We start from the raw sequence: 22,913 nt of genomic DNA, 5'->3' as shown, positions 1-22,913 counted from the left end.
TATAAAGTGAGAACATTCTCTTAAGACCAGAAAGGAACATAAAACCAGTCTTGCGGCAAATAGACTGTGCGATTTGCAAGTGCAGTTGCACGCTACAAGTGCAATTGCTCCAGAGCTTAGCAAATGAAGGGAAGCTCTGCTGGCTTCCATCATCCAATCATGTAAGCTGTTTTTTTTACTATTATTTTCCTTGCATGTGACTGGGTATTATTTGCAAAGTGAAAATTCCCCTCATTTACTAAGGTGCAACTGCTCTTGCAGAGTGCAACTACATTTTCAAAGTGCACAGTCTATTTGCCTTTAGTAAATCAACCCCATAGTATTGGTTTCCTGCCCATAGACAGCCAACAATGCCATTTATGGTACAAGTAGCATAAAGTTGTCTGTCTTTCATATTGTTGTACCATATTATTTAAAAAAGGAGGGAAAGAAGACTTATGTTACCATGCAATGCATTGTTCTAGAGACCTGGCCACAGGTAGCTAATCATGTAATTTTTGGATCAAGTAGTCCATGTACTGTCTCTATACTACAAATACAAAAGCACCATCATTACTAATCCATCATTGTTGTGTTTACTGTTTGCTTCTGCTAGTGTTATCTTCTTCAAAACATATTTTTCTGCTGGTGTCACCTTGATAATGATGTGTAGTTTTCCTTATTGGGAAAAATTTGTTCAGTTTGTATGCCCCACAAACCCCAAACAAGCATATACAATTCATTGTTAAGGATATTTATGAATGAATACACCATGAAACAGATTAGGCCCTAGTTCATACAAATCCTTGGTGAAATATATTATAGATTATTTCCACATTGCTGTGCTCCAGTGTCTTGGCATTGGGTGGCCTGCCAGTCATCAATTGTCTCTTTCCACTGAAAAGACTTTGGTAAAGGGCTCAGCACTAAGATATCCTAAGCTGTGCCTGTCCTATATATCTAATGTCTGAATGTAGCGCATAGGAGGCTGTATTTAAATTTGTGTTTAAATTTGTAAAGCCTTATAAGGAATATTCTATTAGCAAAAATATTAAGGTCTTTTCCATTTACCTCTTTAATTTTCAACATGCAGTAAAATGGGGGGAAAGTGTATGTAAAGACACAATATTTATTTATTCATTAATTAATTTATTAATTTATTTTAAAAGAGTAGAGAATGTTTTAAATCTCTTTCCGACTATTTTTTATTTTATTTTTTCTACTCTCTGTATCCAGATTTTCCATCACTTACATACACTTTTCCCCCATTTTAGTGTATATTGAAAATTAAAGAGGTAAATCAGCACCAATACATTATTTTGATCTTCCCTCCAGGGACATAGACATCAATAAGCACCTGGCAAAGGTTCTAGTCCCTCAACATTCTTTCCAAAACTAGACAAAAATGTTGGCTTTATGTTAACTTTAATTATGATTTTTTGTTATGGATTAAAAAACACATATAGACAAATATATTGCACCTATTCCAGCTCCCGCAACCACCCACAGCCACACCACGTTTCTCTTGCAAGATGGAGGGGTGCCATGCATCTCAACCCACAGTGTGATCACAAGTGCATGCAAATGAATGGGCTGCCGTGCCCGCTCTGGTGGGATAATTCTGTTTAGAACATTAGTGTCACAGGCAAAATCAATCCTAGCCTCTGCTGAGGTGCTATTTCATTACTATTTTGTTATTTTCTAACTGATAGTCAAGCAGGGATGCTGACTGTCTGGAGATAGAAACCTAAAGGTAAATGAGCATTTAATCCCCACTATTATCTGGACTTTTGGTAAATAAGGGTTTCAAAGCAATAAAGGTCATATTTTTCCTTATATGTGAAGGTGGCAGTGATGATATTATGAAACCCTTAGTATCCCAGATCAACATTAAAAAAACAAACAAAAAAAAACATATACTAAAAAGCAGCATTACAATGATAAGAAATAATACAGATTCTGAGAAACCCACACAAGTTCAGCATCCAGATGGTCTATTCTAATCATTTTAATCTGTTTCCTAAAAAGATAAATTCACTATATATGGCAAGTATCAACTGCCTGGTTTAATGGAACAGCTGGTATTATTTAAAGGCTTTGATACCAAAGTTCACATTTCAGAATAGTCTATTGTGCTCTCACTAAATTTCACTATATAAATAGATTAGTTAACTGAACAATAAGTACACATTTCAAGTTAGTAAACAGATACATTTGCCAATAATGTTCAAAACGGATATTTAAAAGCAAATCCTTACAGTTTTTTTAATCAGTAGAAAAGTAAATAACTCCCCTGCATGTCCACTGAAGTGTATCTAAATCCAATTAATCAAAAGAGATATCACTGATTTTGGATTGCGGACTGTTATTTAACAGCAGCCTTACTGTCTATGGAAAATCACCAGTGTAATGTTTATAATGTTTCCTTGCAGTTTCTGCCTGTAGATACACAATTGTCACACTTCTGGCATGTTCCTGTCCTAGATTACAAGTGTATGTGCTGACTCAAACAACCTCTGCTGATGTGCACAATATGCAACTCCCACAGTGCCACCCATCACCCCAAAAGCCCAGTCTAAAGGTCTTTTTAAAAACGTTAATGTGCATTAGAAAAATTAGCCTTTTGGATGGGTGATTGTTTAATTTAGCTAAAAACTACTTAAGATATTTAATTTCAAGTAACAATACATTTTCTGACATTTTTAAAAGCTCTATCTGACAAGGAAAAAATATTTGTACTTAACCCCTTTACACCGGCACCTCCCGGACCCTTTAAAGGGTTTCTGACGCAGGAAGGCGGGTCGGGGTTTAGGGTCATGTGACCGCCGTGATTGGCTGTCACAACAGTCACATGATCGGAAAGGTCCCGTTCACAAGGAGAGATCGAGACCTTTCCTTGGGATGCCAACAAATATGAGGGCTTGCGCTCTCAGCACGTTTGTTTACAAATGGTACCCAAGGCCCAGCCTCCGGGAGCCCGCATATTTGCGTACTGTAGACGTGAAGAGATTAAATTACTTAGTCTATATATAACTAAAGTGTTCTGTTTTTATTTGTATTATTGGTTAAAATACGGAAGTGTTAAAATCCCTGTCAGTTATTTTTTTTTGGGGGGAAGGGGGGGGACTTTTCATGTCACCTTAATGAGCTTTCATTTCACTTCCTGTCATGGACATGCTACAAGAACAGGGAGGAAATGTTTCACAAAGTGAGGGGAATTCACTTATAAAGGCCTGTTCACTCCAGCCTGTACAGGTTATATTCTATATAGGGGGCACTTTGTAGGATCAGTTTAATACATTGTTTACTGTTACTTTTTAACTTTAAAATCCCACAAATAAACTTCCATTGAACTTTATGCATACAGTATAATATATATATTCATATATATATATTAATTATATATATATATATATATATACTGTATATATTACTGTAATCTGGCCCCCGACATCACAGATCTATCCACTACAGGGGCTACTGTTTTGGACAGGGTTGGTTTCTATTCATGTGGGAGATGTCTAACCTGTGAGGAAAATCCACAAAAATGTCTAAAAGAAGAATGCAGCATAATCTCATCTCAAGATATAGTGGGCACAAGTGTGAAATTGATAAATTTATCTCATGTGAGATCTCTCATGTAACATATCTCTTAGAATGTCCCTGCGGCAACCAATATGTGGCCCACACTACCTGTAAATTAGGGGGGGGGGATTGAATGAACATACAGTATTAATAGTTTCCAGAAAATATTCAAACCTTATCCTTTATTATGTTTATTATATTTCAGATTTTTGGGGAGTGCAAAATCAGACTCACTTCTGCATAGAAAGCAAATAGCTTCTAACTTCAGCGTGTTCAATTAAGCTGGTGGAGTAGCAACCTAACTAGATGGATATCTAAAAATTAAACATTCTGCTGATGGATTAAACATCTTGGGATCTGGTCATTGAATTGAAATGGATAATTTATACATTAGGATTGCCTTTATAAATAGTTTTTTTAATTATTTTTGTGTATACAATGTTTAAGATGGTTATGTATTATATTTTGTAACATAAAAATCAAAATATGGCAGCTGGTTGGAATTTTTACAATGTTTTAAAGATTGGAGGTTATTGGTGTTAGACGTGGGTGTTTAATGGTCATTCTGTTATGCTGTATGGCAACCCTTCTCTGTTTTTTACTTCAGTCATTCAGTCTTCATATTTGTAGCTTACCCAGATGTTGCCATACTCTTTATTAACTTTTAGTGATTGGAATGGGCCATATCTTGTTCTTGTGAACAATCCCTTTAGATTCCTTGAGGACAGAGACTGATGTGAATGTACAATATTTAAAACACTGTGTAAATTGATGATACTATATAAACATTTGTCATAAATAAAATAATAATGATGATGATATCCTTAAGATGCTCATAATCCATTGTTATAAGGCTGAAGCCTCTTGTTATAGAAAATATTTTTTGAGCATTACTTGCTGGCACTTGAGAACAAATGTGTCAGTGGATTACACTCTGCAGAAAAAAATATAAATGCCACAAATAGCATATTATTTTCTATGCTCAAGGGAGCACAGAGACAGCATGGGCTCCAGGGCAGACAATCGTGTTTCAGAACTGTAATAAAGGGGAAAGCTACTACCTAATCTTTTATCAGAGAGCCACTTTGGTCTTTAAAATGCTTTCCTCGACGTTTAATGTCAGTTGGCAGGCTGATGGTACCGCTGCTACACACTCTCCAAGTTTTTCTATGTAATTGTTGATTTCTGAATACTTTTAAAATAATAATACTGCATTTCAGCATGGCTGCTAATCCTGTTCTGTGTCATGAGAGTACTCACAAATAATTGTTGTAGATGTGAGACATTTTCCTGTCTACAAGCTGCATCCGCAGTTACTTTATAAGTGAATATGCAGTTTGATCATGCCCCCTGCAAACAAAGTTAAAACCCTAGGATCAATGTATTCACACCCCTGAGCAGCCAATCAATGCCCCTGCCTAGGCCCAGATTTCCAGCACTGGAGCCTGTAGGTACACAGTTTTAGTGCTCTAATCAGTGCTGGGACAAGGTCATCTAATGCCCAGGGTGAAGATGGGAAACTGCCCCCCCTCTTGGTGGAGAATATGTAGAACACCAGGCCAATAGAGGGACATGCCAAACTGTATGTAATGTTTGTGGCAGGCATTAAAATAGTACCAATTTTTGTGATATGCTGCAGAGAATTGAATAGCTTATAATTGGTGTACAATTATCGGGCTAACAGTGGAGAAGGAAATAATGTCCCTGAGGTGGTGATGTTACTGAAAAGAAAAAATACCCTTGAGTTGGTGGTGTCACTGAAAGGAACAAATGTCCATTTCCTCTGTGGTGTGACTGCAAGGAAAATTGTCCCTATGTCAGTGGTGTCACTGGAAGGAAAAAAATGTGCCTGCATCAGTGATGTCACTGGAAGCAAAATGCCCCTGCAGCAGTGGTGTTACTAAGAGGAAAAATGGTGCAGCATCAGAGTCAGGGGGGAAAACATGTCCCTGCATCTATGATGTCAGTTTGAAGAGAGCTCCATAGTGCATGTCATGCAAGGCACAGGGTTCATAAGTGAATATCACACAGGCCACAGAGCTTAGCCCTGTATATACTGCAGGGCAGAGGCCCCCGAAGTCATATCATGCAGGGCTCAGGAAAGCATATCGTGCAGAAGTGGGAATTGTGCAGGGTTCGGATGTATGTATTGAATGGGTCTCAGGAGTGAGTAACACTCCAGTGAAGAACTCTCCAACCCTCCAGTAGACTGCTTTTCCCTTGTCCCAGCCTTCACCATAGGTAAAACATTTGTGTTATACTAAATTAATTTTTTTGCCTTTGCTCCCTGTAGGCACATGTCTACTTTGCCCTATGGTAAATCCAGCCTGTTTCTGCCACTCACATTTCAGATTTCCAGGCCACAGTATTATTATATTAAGTATTGTGGAATTACTGAAATGTTGGATCCAGCAGGGGAAGACGAGTTCACAGGTAAGTATTTGGGAGTTATTTTAAGACTGAATGTAGGCAGTGTTAGGGGCAGAGTCTATCAGGTCTACTTAAAAACAACCCCATTGCTTCTTTACAAATATGCAAGTAGGTTTACACTGCAATAGAAGAGGATGCATAGTTCTTCCCCATGGGTTACGACTCCATTCTTATTTCCCTTGTAGAGTTAGTAGTAGTGCTATCCGACACCTCCCATGGTGGTGAAATAGTACATCTCCTGTTGGGCATCATGGTTCCTACTGCCAGCTGCTGAGTTCTTTTAAGACATAGCAGCCAGTGGGAGAAGCCAATATACTTAGTGGGGGACATGCTATCAGACACACCTAGAAATGTTACATAGCAGTGGTTCTACTAGATCCAAAAGATAGGGGAGATTTGATTGCCATTTGCTGTAATGGTAAATATGCATCCTCTTCCATTACAGTGCAGCAGTGAATATTTTTTCTAGAGTTTCCAGAGTTGCTTTCATTTGCCTAAATCAAAAACAGGAAACTCAAGCTAGTACAAATGCTGTTTAAAATGTATAGCCCTTAACTATTACCCTTTTTATTGATCAAAAAAGTGTCTGAAATATGTAACTACATCATATACTGCATTGTAGCTAGGCCATTGGTGATATACAGTTAAAGAGCTCCCAAGTTTCAAGATTCATATGATTCATATATCCTACACAATGAGGTTAACACCAAAAACTTGTGAGCTGCTATGCCACTTGTTTCACCAAACCTGTAGCTGCTAACACCTCCCACACCCTCATATATAGCATGTTGCAAACAAAGTAACCATCAACTGGTATAACGCTTATTCACTCCCCACACATATATGCATTTACATAAAAGCATGTGAAACACGTTCACATGTACAACTGCAAAAAAACTAAATCTTGTGTGACCTCTTGGTCTAAAATATATCAAAGTACTAAACACTTCAAAAAGTGTAATACTGTAAACACATGTGACAAAAAATTCTAATAAATTCTTTTTAAACTTGACTTTGTGTGTTTTCTTAATCATAGTGTTCAATTGTGAAAGCTCAATATATTGTTACGTAAAATCGTTTCTCCACCATTCAACATACATGTGTGCCGCCACCATCAAACTTTCACGGAAAAAGCTCACTAGTTGGAATTGGATAAACATACTTTATGTTCTCAAATAGATGGACTTTAGACCCTTAGGGTCTCCAAATAATTGAACCTAGAGTTGTCACAATCACTCTTGATTAATTTTAATCCTTTCCCTTTCTGAGAAATATCTCTTTTTCAGATGGATTTCCAGATCTTCCAGATAATTTGACTTCCACAATTTTCTTCTCTCCTCCTCCACTTGGCTATATGGAAAAGGTAAACTCAAGATAGTGTATTACAGCTAATAAATGCACATATGTGTGGGGAGTGAATAAGCACTACACCAGCTGATGGGTACACAATGGTTTTTTTTTTACTGAAACTGGAGTTTGCAAAATCTGGTGCAGCTGAAGCTTAGAAGCTGATTGGTTACCATGCACAGCTGTACAAGATTATGTGAACACCACTTTTAGTAAATCCACCTCAATGTGTAGTGTGTATACTGTATAAAACAGACAACTATCTTTTGCACGAAGAATCTCAGGAGGTTGAAAAATGAAAAAATTTAGCTAATGGCTTTTTTTGTACATGTGTGCTATACAGTATTGTCAGAGTTTCTTCTGTAGGTTTTAGCTGTTATCTCATTGTAAGAAAATAAGGCAAAAGTATCAGCTGGCTTTATGAGAAATATTTTCAGCAACTCTCTTTTCTACAGCAATGTCTTGATTTTTAATTAGACCTGAGTGTATGAATTTGTAATCAGGCTCTTGTTATCAATTTTTCATGCAGCTTTGAAATCAAAATCTTTAAACAAATTGTTGGTTGTGAATGGAACAAGCATTTCTTTTCTTTTTTTTTCATGTTTCACTTCTATGTATTACAAGTCTTGTTAGTGCAAAATGGTTCATACAGACACCAATGGGATTTTTAATGTGGAACTTCAGCTAAAACAATTTTTAACTTTGGGATAGTCAGTGAGGGTTAGAATTTCATATTCCTTTTGTCACTGGGACAAGTTAAAGGGAAGAAATATAAACTAGACCAATGTTCTAACATTTAAAATACACTATTAAAAAGTTATACTTTCGGAGTATCAAAATATTTCCTAGTCTATTCTGTATAGGAAGCATTAGAATTAGAAAACAGAAACTTTTATTACCTGTATCCCAGTGCTCAAAAAAAGAGGAGATTTACTAAAACTGGTGCATTTAAAATCTGGTACTGCTACGCATGATAGCCAATCAGCTTCTAACTTTGGCTTGTACAAGTAAACTTTGATAATTATACATGGAAGCTGACTGGTTTCAATGCAGAGCTGCACCAGATTTTGCTGCTCCAGTTTTAACAAATAACCCCCAAAATGTCCTAATAAAACATTAATTTTATCAAGTTGCAGTCATGGCAATAAACACAAATCCAGGGTTGTAATATCATTCTGGCACATGTGAGCCAGTCTCAAGGACAGCAGGGTAAGAGGGCGCAGCACTAAGTATTAAGAGGTACAAATTATTAAAATGATAATTCCCATGGCTCATTCAGCTAAATGGAGAGCAGAGGGAGAGGATGTATGTTATGCTGAGGTGGGGGGATTAAAAACAGACCTGTTGCTTTGCCCTAAATTGGCAAAGCAGCAGTGATATGCTTTTACCACTGCACCTTAAAACTTCACTTTTTTTATATCATTAAAATAACAGGTATGTAGATCATCATAAGGACCAAGGACCCCCACTTTTCCACTTTCACACCTATGCTTCCTACAGAAAAGTAACAGGGATGCAATTCATTTGTATATGTAGAGGCTCTCTAAATTCTCACACACTGGTCTAATGTTTATCCTCATTTTCTATTAGATCTGATGACATCTGGTGCTTTTTTTGCACATTTTTCCACATGTTTTAGGAATGATATGTCATACCAGAGCTTCTTTGGGGCAGGATTGCATGCTTTTTGCCCCATAGACTTTTATTATTTGAGTGCCTGAAAAATAAGCATAACATGCATTTTCAAACTTTTTTAGGCACTCCAATTGAAGTCTATGGGGCCAAAAATGCCCAAATCTGTCAGAAAGAAGCTTCTATATTTTTCAAATGACAGAAGTCTAGCAACAAATGCCTGTGTGCTCAGGTGTGAACAGCTTAGAGCTACAGAATGCTCAGGTGTGAATAGGGCTGTAATGTTCATATCTACTTTAAGGACTGTTCACACCAAAACAAAGTGCGGAAAATGTGCATTCTGTGTCAGTTTCCCATACCCCATTTACACACACTGTGCTTGCAAATTGCATGTAGCTGCCAATGTATTGTTAAAAGCACTCCAAATGCAGATTACAAATGCAGTGTATTTGCAGGCACAAAATCACATGGTACCATGGTGCAATGTGATTTAGTGTAGTGGTTTTTTTAAGTAATTCAAGTGCTACTTTTTGTGTGGTTTGGAGTGTTTTGCAGCCCATTCACAATAATAGCAAAATGGCTGGCAAAATGCACCTCATTGGAAAGTTTGGGAATCACACATGTAAATACACATGTTCCCTTGTGATCCAGGTATGAACCAGCCTAAGATGCACTAATGTCTTGAGCTTTTCCTCAATTCAACAACACTTCTGAGAATGTGTCACCAGCTGCCGCTATTCAACATTTTTGTCTTAAGAAAGGCTCCATCAGGGGGGTTGCTGTGGCAACATAGTGTTTGGGTGTCATTATTATTTTAATGATATGAAATAAAAGTGAAGTTTTAAGTCCAAGTAGATTAGATGCATTGTGGTAAAAGCACATCCCCTCTAGAGATGAGCCATTTTGGTGAGTCAAGAGGTCATTGGCAACATAAGGGAAGAAGAGGCGATAGTGGTGGAATCTGTCACATGCCTGCAGTTTCTTGTTTGTGTATTCTTACCTCCTTGCTGCAGTGCTGTTCCTGATTCTTTTCACATGCGTGGTTTGTCTGTGCTCACCTATGGGCGTTGTCTGCTATTCTCTGGGTTTTATTTCCTTCCCTTCCATCACTTCCTGGCCCGCCTTCTAGTTTGCTTCTCTATATAAGATATGCTCAGTCTAGCCCACTTTTCCTGAGCAACTTCTTAGTTCTCTGAGCTCCTGTCTGTTGCTTCACTTGTATCCTGTATCTGACTACCCATGCTCCGACCCCCTGCTTCGTCCACTGACTGTTCTGATCTCCACCCGTCCTGACTTCGGCTTGTCTATCGGCTTCCCTGTTGTCTCCTGGATTACACTCTGCTCACGCGATTGGTCTCCGTATCTTCAGTTGGGTGTACCTGGGGGCTGCAACCTGTTCCAGCTTGTTGCAAGTCCATCCCCACCATCTGGCTCTGGTGAAGAAGCAGTATGGGGCTTAGACTCCGCGCCCTGGGGAACCCCAAGTTGGCAGTCTACAAGGGTTTACTACCACAGGTTCATGATAACATCATTCTCCAAATATGGCTATGTCCAAATATGGGCAATGGCATTTGCCCAAATGTGACCATGTGGTCATATTTAGGCAAATATGTCACCCCTGATCCCCACCCCTTTGCTTATGTGGCTAGGGAGTGCTGGCCACGAAATTGAATAGGCCAAGTGATATCAGTAGTTGGTAAGGACATTGCGGGTGTAGGCGCCTGTTGATTCCTTATCAACCATTGTCAGCAGGAAGACACTGATTGTTCGGCTCTAATTTATCAAACTTTATAACCTGAATAGAAACTCAGCTCATCCTTTATCACCTCAGCCATTCACAAATATACAGTTGACTTACTCCAACAAACACGGAATTGGTAATATTCAGGCTTTTGCAATTTGCTATGAATTAGCAAAACACAGATTTGCATTACATGGAAGCTTCTAACATTATTATCTGGCATACATGTAATTTTATGAAACCTCTGCTGGCTCTCTGGGATTGACAGAGGTAGGCTTCAATAGAATGAGACTATCAAGGCGTACTTTCATTCTATGTAAAACTGCCTTTTTTTTAAATAATGGCAATTACAATTCCATAGGATTATGTACTTGGATTATAGTTTCATACTTATTGGGTTGCATCCTGTTAAATGGCTTCCTTATAAGATTAATAAGGCATTCTGATTGTTATATACAGTATAGGTGTCCGTTTATGAACCAGCAGTAATAGATCGCTGCTCAGTTCTCCGGCATTCTCGGAGAACACAGTTCTCCTGAGAATGCAGTTTATGAAGCAGTTCTCCGAACGAAGGGAGAACAATCTCCAAACGCTGGAGAACGGTCTACAAACTCTGGAAAACGGCTGATTTTACTATAATCTCACGAGATTACAGTAAAAGATCAGTTTACTAAACAGAGGTAAATTATCTCTGCTTAGTTTGCGGTCCCTCTGATTCTCCAGCTCTGGGCTGGAGAATCTGGAGGGAAAACACAGATCTCCAGTGAAGAGCTGAACATGATCTCCTGAGTGTCATAAACTGTGAATGATCAGAGAATATCTGAGATCCGTTGAATCGCAGCTATTCTCTGTGTCATAAACGGACACCATAATTTGGACAACCAGTAAAATTGAAAATAGGGAATCGATGCTTTGTTATGCTTTTTACAGCATATCTTTATTGTGTGTTTATCTCAAGTGAAGGTACTTGGAAAAAAATTAATATCTATTTAAATGTCTTATTAATTCAAGAGTACAGGGATATTGCATTTCATTTTTATGTTTACATAGTGTGTGAAGGAGATGTATTTGTTCACTACTGATTATTCCACATATGGTTCAGGCTAGGTGCTCAGAGAGGTATTATATGATATTAATTCAAGCTTTATCACATAATGTTTCTGCTTCATTCTCATATAATTCCTCAAAACCCTATGACACTGTAACAGAAATGTTGGCAGACTGAAATGTGGAAAATAGTATTTTTATGATAGTAAGCATGTAATTTATATCCTTTCTATGGTAAGAACAGGATGAAAGATTCAGATTTTATTTTTATTCCTGCACACGTAAGGCATATTTAGCCCATATTAGCAACAGAATGATACAAAACTGAATTTCCAATTGCTAAACTATAATAGTATGAACAGAGTTTGATGGAGCAGGGAGAAGTGGAACTGTACAACAGCAAAATAATGTAAATTAACTGAATGGTTGGTAGCTTTAGATGTAGACAATGTCATAAAAATAAACCTTGTAGTGAAGGAATGTCTCATTACTTACACAGTCATTAAATAAGTAATTATTTAGTTTTAGTTTCAGTCTAGTCTGTGTGTGGCATTTATGATTTTTTTTTACTGCACTCTGAGTTTATACCATAACATTTATCAAGTAGAAACAGCTAAAGACATTCGAAATGGAAATATAAAACTGCTTGAATCTGAAAGATGTATGGTAATGCTAGCAATAAGCTTTCAGTTTATTCTGACAACAGTCCAATGAACACACAATCAGTGCATAGCTTAATACTGTTATGTTTTTCATGGATGAAGGAAGACTTCTGTGTGTGTCCCCTATTGGGGACTGATGATCTCAACAAAAGACATGACATTTGATGGATGTGTACTAGGTTGGTAAATGTTTAAACTCATGCCAAAAGGTACAATCTGACTATACAATCTACTTTATATCTACCAACAACTACGTAGTGTGAGGGTCTGCCTGACTGGATACAGCTTGATTTTATAGCTAAGGTAGGTTACATTTTTTTGGAACTTTAAGGTTCATTGTTTAAAGACTGTATGGTCAGATTGTAGCATTTGTGGTGAGCATTAGACTATTTATGTTTTACTCTTATTTAGAAGAGCCAGCACCATGGCTTTGTACTGAATGATGGATGTGCATTTTAAATGCATAGGGGGTTGCTTATAGCATCTAAGCATTTGAAGAATTATATGTCTTCATATTTTCTATGCATTGGCTGATTATTAGTCAATAATGGCCATTTTGGATCTGCTGAAAAGTGACCTGTGTTTGGCCTGCTCTATACTTGAGACTACTTGGATGCTGAATGGTGGAGATTAATGATAGAGTTTAAGAAAGTTTGTAACAGCATGTGTATATGGTACAGGTATACCTGTTCTATTGTTACCAACAGTATTGTTAGTTGGGGCTGGTCTGCTTGGTAATAATCCAATTTTAGCATGACAGACAGACAAGCACATAGATCTGCATTTAGGTTTAGGATTTTTGGAATTCTTTGAACATTATATTTTTAGGCAAAACATTTTATAGATTATCTGGAATACTAATCTCCAAATATATTAAAATACTTTCAAAAAGTGCCCCCTGATCAAACCCACTATACTAGCTTCTCAGTCATCATTATTAATACAGATCTCTGTATCAACAGGAGCAATGCTAATGTAAGGTTCTATCCCACTGTGCCATTGTATTCTAACATCCCCCCCTCACACACACACATTATTATTTATTTATTTCAGGTACTTATATAGCGCCGTCAATTTACACAGTGCTTTACATACAGTGGGGATCAAACGTTTGGGCACCCCATCTAAAAATTTGTATTAATGTGCATAAAAAAGCCAAGGAAAGATGGAAAAATCTCCAAAAGGCATCAAATTACAGATTAGACATTCTTATAATATGGCAACAAAAGTTAGATTTTATTTCCATCATTTACACTTTCAAAATAACAGAAAACAATAAAATGGTGTCTGCAAAAGTTTGGGCACCCTGCAGAGTTAATATCTTGTACTGCCCCCTTTGGCAAGTATCACAGCTTGTAAATGCTTTTTGTAGCCAGCCAAGAGTCTTTCAATTCTTGTTTGAGGTATCTTTGCCCATTCTTCCTTACAAAAGTCATCCAGTTCTTTGAGATTTCTGGGCTGTCTGTCACGCACTGCTCTTTTAAGGTCTATCCATAGATTTTCAATTATGTTGAGGTCCGGAGATTGTGAAGGCCATGGCAAAACCTTCAGTTTACGCCTCTTGATGTAATCCCCCCGTTGATTTTGAGGTGTGTTTAGGATCATTATCCATTTGTAGAAGCCATCCTCTCTTTAACTTCAGCTTTTTCACAGATGGCATCAAGTTACCATCCAAAATTTGCTGAAATTTTATTGAATCCATTTTTCCTTCTGCTCGTGAGATGTTCCCTGTGCCACTGGCTGCAACACAACCCAAAAGCATGATTGATCCAACCCCATGCTTAACCTCCTTGGCGGTATTCCCGAGTGTAGCTCGGGGTAACATTTCAGTACCAAAAGCGGTAACCCCGAGCTACACTCGGGAATACCATGCGGCACTGCTCCGGCATGTGTTCTTCACTTACCTTACCCTGCGCTCCCACGATGTGTCCCCTGCAGCGTCCCCGGCCATCTCGTCCGGCCAATGCCGGCATCCGGCTTCTGTGTCCTGTCCCTGTGACGTCGGGACGTACGGGCGCCGCCGCCGCCGGCGGCGGGAAATTTAAAAATTTTAAAAAATGTCATTTTTTTTTTTTTCATTTTACACAGTAAAACATTGCTGTTTCAACCTATTTCACATACATATTGTCCCTAGTGCTTTGTCCTGCGCCCTGCCTGCATTTTTACTGTTCTTTCTGCCTGGAAACTGAGAAATGTCCATGGCGTCCAAAAAGTGTCCCTTTAGGTCAAAAGCGGTTTAGATCAGCTAGAGAACAGCGATAGTAAATCAGAACCACTTACAGAATTGAGTGATAATGATTCGTGGGGGAAATTCGTCATCAGAAACTGAAAACGATTTTGCGACTGAGCTCAGCAATGTGCGAACTTGGCGCTCTATTTCACATTTCAGTGTTTTTGGTTTGATTATATTATTGAATTAAATTTTTTATTATTTTTATATTATTTTTATGATTATTTATTAAATTATAATTTATGATTTTGTGTTTCAAATTTTATCCTACCCGGGATGTTTACTAGACTCTTGTTCGGACAGATTTCAGTGAGTTTTTCCTAAAAATTACAGCCTACAATAAAAAAAATACATATTTCCATGCAAAAAAATGGTACCGCTTTCAGCACCAAAAATCTGAAATAATCATACCGCCAGGGAGGTTAACAGTTGGACAGAGGTTCTTTTCATTAAATTCTGTGCCCCTTCTTCTCCAAACGTACCTTTGCTCATTCCGGACAAAAAGTTCAATTTTAACCTCATCGGTCCACAGAACTTGTTTCCAAAATGCATCAGGCTTGTCTATATGTTCATTTGCAAAGTTCAAACGATGATTTTTGTGGTGAGGACGTAGAAGAGGTTTTCTTCTGATGACTCTTCCATGAAGACCATATTTGTACAAGTATCTCTTTATAGTGGAATAGTGTACCACAACTCCAGTGTCTGCCAGATCTTTCTGGAGGGATCGTAAAGTCAAACGTGGGTTTTGAATTGTTTTTCTCACAATCCTGCGAGCTGTTCTGTCTGATATTTTTCTTGGTCTTCCAGATCTTGCTTTAACTTCCACGGTTCCTGATGACTGCCATTTCTTAATTACATTCCGAACAGAGGATATTGACATCTGAAAACACTTTGCTATCTTCTTATAGCCTTCTCCAGCTTTGCGAGCGTCAACTATTTTAAGTTTCAGTTTTCTAGACAACTGCTTAGAAGAACCCATGGTGCTGATTGTTGGGGCAAGGTCAGATGAGTCTGGGCATTTAAAACCTTTGAGATTGACATCACCTGGTCTTCCCAGACGATGATTGAGAACAATCCATGACACTGGCAGGTCTCAGCTTTGCAAAGGGGGCAGTGCATGCTATAAATTCTGCAGGGTGCCCAAACTTTTGCAGACACCATTTTTTTGTTTTCTGTTATTTTGAAAGTGTAAATGATGGAAATAAAATCTATTTTTCCATCTTTCCTTGGCTTCTTTATGCACATTAATACAAATTTTAAGCTGGGGTGCCCAAACTTTCGATCCCCGCTGTATATATTGTACATTCACATCAGTCCCTAACCCTCGAGGAGTGTACAATCTAAGGTCCCTAACTCACATTCATACATACACATACTAGGGCCAATTTAGACAGGATCCAATTCACCTACCAGCATGTCTTTGGAGAGTGGGAGGAAACTGGAGTACCCGGAGGAAACCCACGCAGTCACAGGGAGAACATGCAAACTCCAGGCAGGTGGTGCCATGGTCGGGATTTGAACCAATGACCCGAGTACTGCCAGGCACAAGTGCTAACCATTTAGCCACTGTGCTGCCCACACATAAGAATACACTGATCAGTGCTTGCAGCCATTGGCTGCAAGTACTGATTGATTGCTGATTTTCTCAACATGACTTTTCAAGCCTGTCATTGGACCAGTTTCTCTTGAACAGTGAAGAGCACACATGGACCGAAAGTACTGCTGAACCGTCTGGCTTTCGATACATGTGTACCCAGCTTTAAGTATATCTAAAGTTAAAACTTTACATTTTTACATTTTGGATTGAATTTGTGATGGTTTAAAGCTTGTCAGTTTTTTTGCAGTTTGTATCCCATTGAAGAAATTTCATGTCCTGTACACATATCATAAAATGAGAGGAAAAATCTCCAAACTGAATGACATGCTGTCTTAGAAAACTGTCACTGGAACAAGTATTCCCATTGGAAGACTTCCTCTTTATTTCTGTTTCTGTGACAACATTTCAACATTTCAGATCATCCCTCCTTTTCAGTCCCTGTGACAATGGTAAATAAATAACAAAAATACTGTGTGTCCCATTATGCCTGTAAAAAAAAAAACAATGTATAAAATATAAAAGTTGGCCAGCCAGTACCAAAATGTGTTTGACACCAATAATATGAAAACAAAAGCAAGAATATAGTATGGTGATAATATAATAGATATCAAAGAGGACTCTAATAGGAATTCAGAAACTGAAAATAGATAATAGACAATAAATGTCCTTCAGCTCAAAAAAAGGTCAAAGTTACAGTCCAAATGTCATAAAATAGTGCAATCCCAATCATCAGAGATAAATTATACAAGCACTCCAGCAACATTTTCACATTGTACACCGCACACCCTGTGTACCTATTCTGCTCACTTTCAAACGTAGACAATCTTACCTATATCAGGTCTAAAAGTGTGTGTACTGTATCTATAGGGGATTAGACTTCATCACTCCTCCTCAGATACAACTCACAGGCATGGAGGGATTAAAGTTCACCACCTCTTCTTTTATATCAAGAATAGCTCAAAGAAGGGTGATACAAATCATAGTGCTCACTGCAATCTTAACCCCTTGGCGCCAGCGCCTCATGGCCCTTTAAGGGTTTCAGGAGCCGGGAGGCGGGGTTTTAGGGTCATGTGACCACCTTGATTTGCCGTCACGGCGGTCACATGATCGGGAAAGGTCCCGATCGAAAGAGGAGATCGGGACCCTTCTGTGAGTACGTGAGGTGCGCGCTCTCAGCACATATGTTTTTCTTAATTGCACACAAATGTGTGGCCGCTCAGTGTCTAGGCCTAGACGCCGGGAGGCTGCACATTTGTGTGCGGCCAGCGTGAAAAGGTTAAAGAAATACTCACACATATATGAATCCATTCACATATAGTGTAAAAATAGTTCTATAAAATTGAGTGCAATTAACCAAATTCCTTCATAATAATTCCAAGTGTTTTCATACAAAATCAGTGATGATATGTAAACAGTCTCCACACAGTGCATCAGCCTGCTCACCGTACAACACAGACCCCTTTACGAAAGGAGGTCAAATAACACTTCACAGAGATATAATGAGAAGTTGTCTTCTCCAGTAGGTCAATACTTCCATCGAATGACAACACAGGGGTTAAAAACACGTCTTCCTCAAACATAGAAGGATTTAATTTCACCACCTCTTCCTTTATATCCAAAATAGCTCAAAGAAGGGAGAAACAAATGATAGTGTTCACTGTGATCTTAAGCAAACATTCACACATATGAAAATCCACTCACATATAATGTAAAAATTGTGCTCCAAAAATAGTGCAATCAGCCAAATTCCTGCACAAAAATCCTCTACACACAAAAACAGTGATGATATGTAAGCAATCTCCACACAATGGGGGTAAATTACTAAAGCTGGAGATTGCAAAATATGGTGCAACTGTGCATGGAAACCAATCAGCTTCCAGGTTTTATTGTCAAAGCGTAATCAAACAAGCTTAAGTACAAAGCTGACTGGCTACCATGCACAGCTGTACCAGATTCTAAGTGCACAAGTTTTAGTAAACCTCTCCCTGTGTGTCAAATATACTCACCTTACCATTTAGTGACAGGAGGTCCAACAACATAATATAGATAAAATATAAGGTTGTCTTCTCTAGTGGGTCAATGCATCCAGTAAATGACAATACAGGGGTTCAAAACACCTCCTCCTCCTTATAAGTGGCAAAACTAAAAAAAGAGAAGAAGAGGACCCATAGTGCTCACTGCTGCAATTTATTGAAATACTCACAATAATGAGTTATGCCTGAAAAGTAGTGGTGGAGTCTAATCCCTTTTATCTAAAAGCATTTGTAGACCTGCTTTATTTAAGGAGGACTATATATGAAGGTGAGCAGAATAGGTACACATGGTGTGCAGTGTACACTGTAAAGATAATGTTGGAGTGCTTATATAATTTATCACTGAAGATTGGGATTACACTTTTTTTATGGAGTTTGAACTGTAATTTTGAACTTTTGTGGAGATTTTACTATCTATTAGTATTCATTTTTAGTTTCTGATTTTTTTTGTGGGAGGTCTTATTAGAGTCCCCTGTGAAGATGGTCACTAAGAGGAATAGAGAGGGTGTATATCAACCTGCATATGCAGCAAAATGTTGCTTGGGAAAGAGCAACATTACAACAATGCATCTTTAATATTTTATCTTTCTATAGGTAAAGGGTATTATAGCAGGGTTAAGGAAGCTGAATAGTAGGTTTCAAAATAAAAAAATTCTATCTATATGCATAGACAAAAGTAATTAAAATATATTACCTTTCTGCTACATTTTTGATGAAGGGGCTAAATTCTTTTCCATTGCTTTCTTGAATATTGTGTGTCTTGTCCCCCTGCAAGTTTTCCATGACCTGTAGAGTCCTTTCTTCTGAGCGGCGTATATGGAGCAGGGTTAGAGGGGTCTCATGGCTTAAGGGGCCCACACGCCTACAGTGTAGAAGTCGTTGGTAAGCTGTACGGAAGTCTCTATTCAAAGCAGCATACAGAATTGGATTTAGAGCAGAGTTTGCATAGCCTAACCACAGTACTATTAAGAAAGCAGTTTCATCTACTTCAATATCATTTACTCCTTCATAAGTGAAAACAGTGAAATAGGGAAACCAGCAAATGATGAACGCACCCATCACAGCTGCAAGTGTCACAGTAGCTTTATGCTCCCGAACTGTAGGTAGTGTAGGACTGACGGCATTGCAGCAGCTGGCATGATTAATTCTTTTAGCTTGCTCTCTGGCAATCTTGAATATTCTATAGTACATAAGACACATGATGATTAAAGGTAGGTAGAACGTCAGTACACCATCCACTAATACATACTCCTTATTCAACTCCAATTTGCATTCTTTGCTGTCATCACCTCTAGAGTTTTGGATTGTTTTATCTTTTGTATTCCACCCAAGATGTATAGGAAGGAATGAGACCATCAGAGAAACTACCCATATCAAACCCATAGCTATGCCAACACGACCTGGGGTGACAAGCATGGAGTAGCGCAGAGGAGCTGTGACTCCATAGTAGCGGTCTAAACTAATCATAAAGAGGTTCAGAATGGAAGCTGTACATAACATGACATCCAAGCTGGTGTAAATGTTGCAAAAGGTAGATCCAAAAGGCCATTCTTCATGTAACAAGTTCAAGGCTGAAAATGGTAGCACCAAAATACCCAACAAAAGGTCTGTTATAGCCAGGGAGACAATAAAGCAGTTTGTCAAACTACGGAGTCTTCGGTCAAATCCCACAGCCAAACAAACTATCACGTTGCCGCATATAGTGATGATGATGATTAGAACAAGAGCTACTCCAATAAGAACATTGTATAGTACTGTCTTCCAGCATGTAGCAACTGAATCATTAAGGTCGTCACCCATGACAGAACACATTGCTTTGGTACAGTTCCTTTTTACATTTAGCTGGTATGTTTTATTTTCCAAGGTTCTTAGAATATATATATCAGGTTTTACCAATTGTAATTATAAAAGTTGCACATACATGGGGCCCAGCAGTGCAATAGTATGCTCTGCATTGCTGGACCCCTGAAACCAGGAACAATTTCTTAGCTTTTTAATGCTACAGGTCTTCATTGATATTTGCCTTTATTATGGCACTTTATTTTTGCTTTCTCTCTAGGTGTAATTTAAAAGGGTTTGTTTTGTCATGAGGTTTTTCTGTTATATACACAGATAAAGTATTGCTGACTATTTATATTGTCATTGCAGCACTAGGCTCTGTCTTTCAATAGATTATCCATAGCTTGCAGTAATAGCTCAGTCTTGTGCCATAAGGTATCTTAACGATTGCAGCACACTTAATTTGCAATGCAGGTTTCCAGTGCCTTTCGCAACCTGAAAAATGGAAAGGATGACTATTAGAAGTGTGAAAATATATATATATATATCAATCTTTCTTATTCATTTGCTTTTCTCCATTACTTTCTCTAAAGAAATTAAAATTCATTGTACCTGCTACAGACACATGTTCACTATTTCTAACCATGAGCAGGGTTTTTTTTTAAAATACCAAATACAGTTGTGTTCAAAATAATAGCAGTGTGTTGAAAAAAAGTGAATAAAGCTCAAAATCCTTCTAATAGCTTTTATTTCCATACACACAAATGCATTGGGAAAATTACACATTCTATTCCAAATCAAAACATGAAGAAAAAAATGTCATGACTGTTGAGTCTGTTGGATTTCTATTACTCTACTACTCCTGCTAGTAAATTATTTGCCATGTAGAAATATCATTTCTACCAAAAACAGTGATTGATCAGGTTAGTGATGTCTGACTGCTATTATTTTGAACACAACTGTATGTTTTTGGATTGCGTGAGAAAACAGAGTACCCAGATGAAACTCACTTAAATACTAGGAAAATCTACAAATTATAAAGGACTAACAGGGCTTTAAAGCAAAACTTACATTGAAGTTAAGCCATGGTTAGACCCTGTTCCACTGAAATTACAAAAGATCCATTATCTCCTGCGCTCAAATACTCAGATCAAACAGGCGTTAGTGACAAGCAGCGTGTTGTGTGTTCATCCGCTGGTGATCAGAGGTTGTGCAGCTCTATCATGAAGCTGGGGAAGCTTAATAAAACTGTAGAGGAAGATGAAAGAAAGAGCGCACAAACCTTGCGCATTACCTCAATAAATAGTGACTGATTTTATTAATAAGGAAATATACTCACAAAATGAGTGAACTGCTGTAATACTGACACTCAGTGGCTGAATATCTCCTTGCCATGGGAACTCTGCCATACTGAAGTTTCTATCTGCCAAACCCAGCTCTGATGAAGAAGGGAGCACCCTTCGAAACGCGTTAGCCTTCATCCATCCTCCCCTTTTCGATTTACCTGTAACCCTGTTGGGATTATGGTTACTTATGCCTGTTATACAATCATTTTGTGAGTATATTTCCTTATTAATAAAATCAGTCACTATTTATTGAGGTAATTTGCAAGGTTTGTGCTCTCTTTCTTTCATCTTCCTCCACTGAAATTACATTCTGAACAGACTCCATGCAGAAAGTGTCCCTGAAGAATTTGGAACCCAAGGGAAGCCTCACATAGAGGAATCCTAAAAAGGTAGGACATTCCCACATAAATCAGAAGCCCTTATTACTAGCTGCTAATAAGCACATTTTACATCTAAAATGGACACATAATACAAACCTAATGCAAGTGTAGAATAACAATCCTGTTTATGAAAACATATATTTCATTGAAAACATTTCTTTGCATCTAATTGGCAGCCACAGGTGTTGAAATATTTGAATTGTGTGCAGATGTTAGTTACTCCACATATCTTGAATGATGGAGTGGATATGAGCCATGAATAAAAAAGTTTGCCTAAAAATAAAGTAAGCTCTCAATGCTTTACTGTTAGCATTGCACTCCAAAAACATGTTGTTTGTGGGCAAAGATGTATTATTTCTATCAGGTATTAGACTTTTTACTAGTCATTCTCTCCAGAAAAGTTGATTAAAAGGTCAATAATAGACATTTATGAATTGTGTAGCCTGTTAGGTAAGTTGTGTTTTGTCCATTTTTTGACAGTGCAAGTATCACTAGCTGTATGTGGAAAATGCTGCTTAGCAGCTTAAATGCAGTTGTTGTCACCCAGCTGTATCACCATATGCTTGGTATTACAAAGAATTGATAATGGGGTTGATTTTTTAAAGATAAATAGACTGTGCACTTTGCAAATGCAGTTGCGCCAGAGCTTAGTAAATGAGGAAAAGATTTACTTTGCAAAGAATACCCAATCACATGCATTGAAATTGAAAAAAACCCAATATTTTTGCTTGCACATGATTGGATGATGGAAGTCAGCAGAGCTACCCCTCATTAAAGAGCAACTGCACTTATGGAGTGCACAGTCTACTTGCCTTTAGTAAGTCAACTCCAATGTGTACACAGTGCACTCAGAATGCTATTAGGAAACAGAAAGACATGAATATAACAAAGAGATGTGGGCCAATAAAAGAGATATAGGGGAGTGTGGCCCTCATTACTTAAGCTTGGAACTTTTTTTTGTGTGTGTATTATGTGCATTAACAAAGCTTACTTCAATCACGGTTCATCCAATCTAATGTTGAACACTCAGTTATTCTTGTTTATCCTATGGAAATAAACCTTGTTTATCCAAATAATTTCAGAAGATCATGAATTTCATGAATGGGAAAAATAATTAAAAAATCA

The 22,913-nt window shown here is 38.0% G+C and overlaps 1 protein-coding gene across 3 annotated transcripts in view; it reads right to left on the bottom strand.

The window, feature by feature from the left end:
* HRH2 (histamine receptor H2) overlaps nt 1–22,913 on the bottom strand; it is a 149,624-nt gene that overhangs the window by 37,349 nt on the left and 89,362 nt on the right. For all 3 annotated transcript variants that reach the window (XR_016311822.1, XM_089671108.1, XM_089671107.1), the window contains one exon: nt 18,978–20,557. Coding sequence is in view for 2 of the 3 variants with exons in the window: in XM_089671108.1 (XP_089527234.1) it covers nt 18,978–20,095 (1,118 nt within the window). In the remaining variant the exon portion in view is untranslated. The remainder of the gene's footprint in view (nt 1–18,977; nt 20,558–22,913) is intronic.

This window comes from Staurois parvus, unplaced genomic scaffold (assembly GCF_062004578.1).
Source record: "Staurois parvus isolate SC_StPar_1 unplaced genomic scaffold, SC_StPar_1.0 ptg000099l, whole genome shotgun sequence".
Taxonomy (NCBI): Eukaryota; Metazoa; Chordata; class Amphibia; order Anura; family Ranidae; genus Staurois; species Staurois parvus.
The sequence above is the reverse complement of the archived record's forward strand: the minus strand, read 5'-3'. Positions and strand labels throughout refer to the sequence as shown.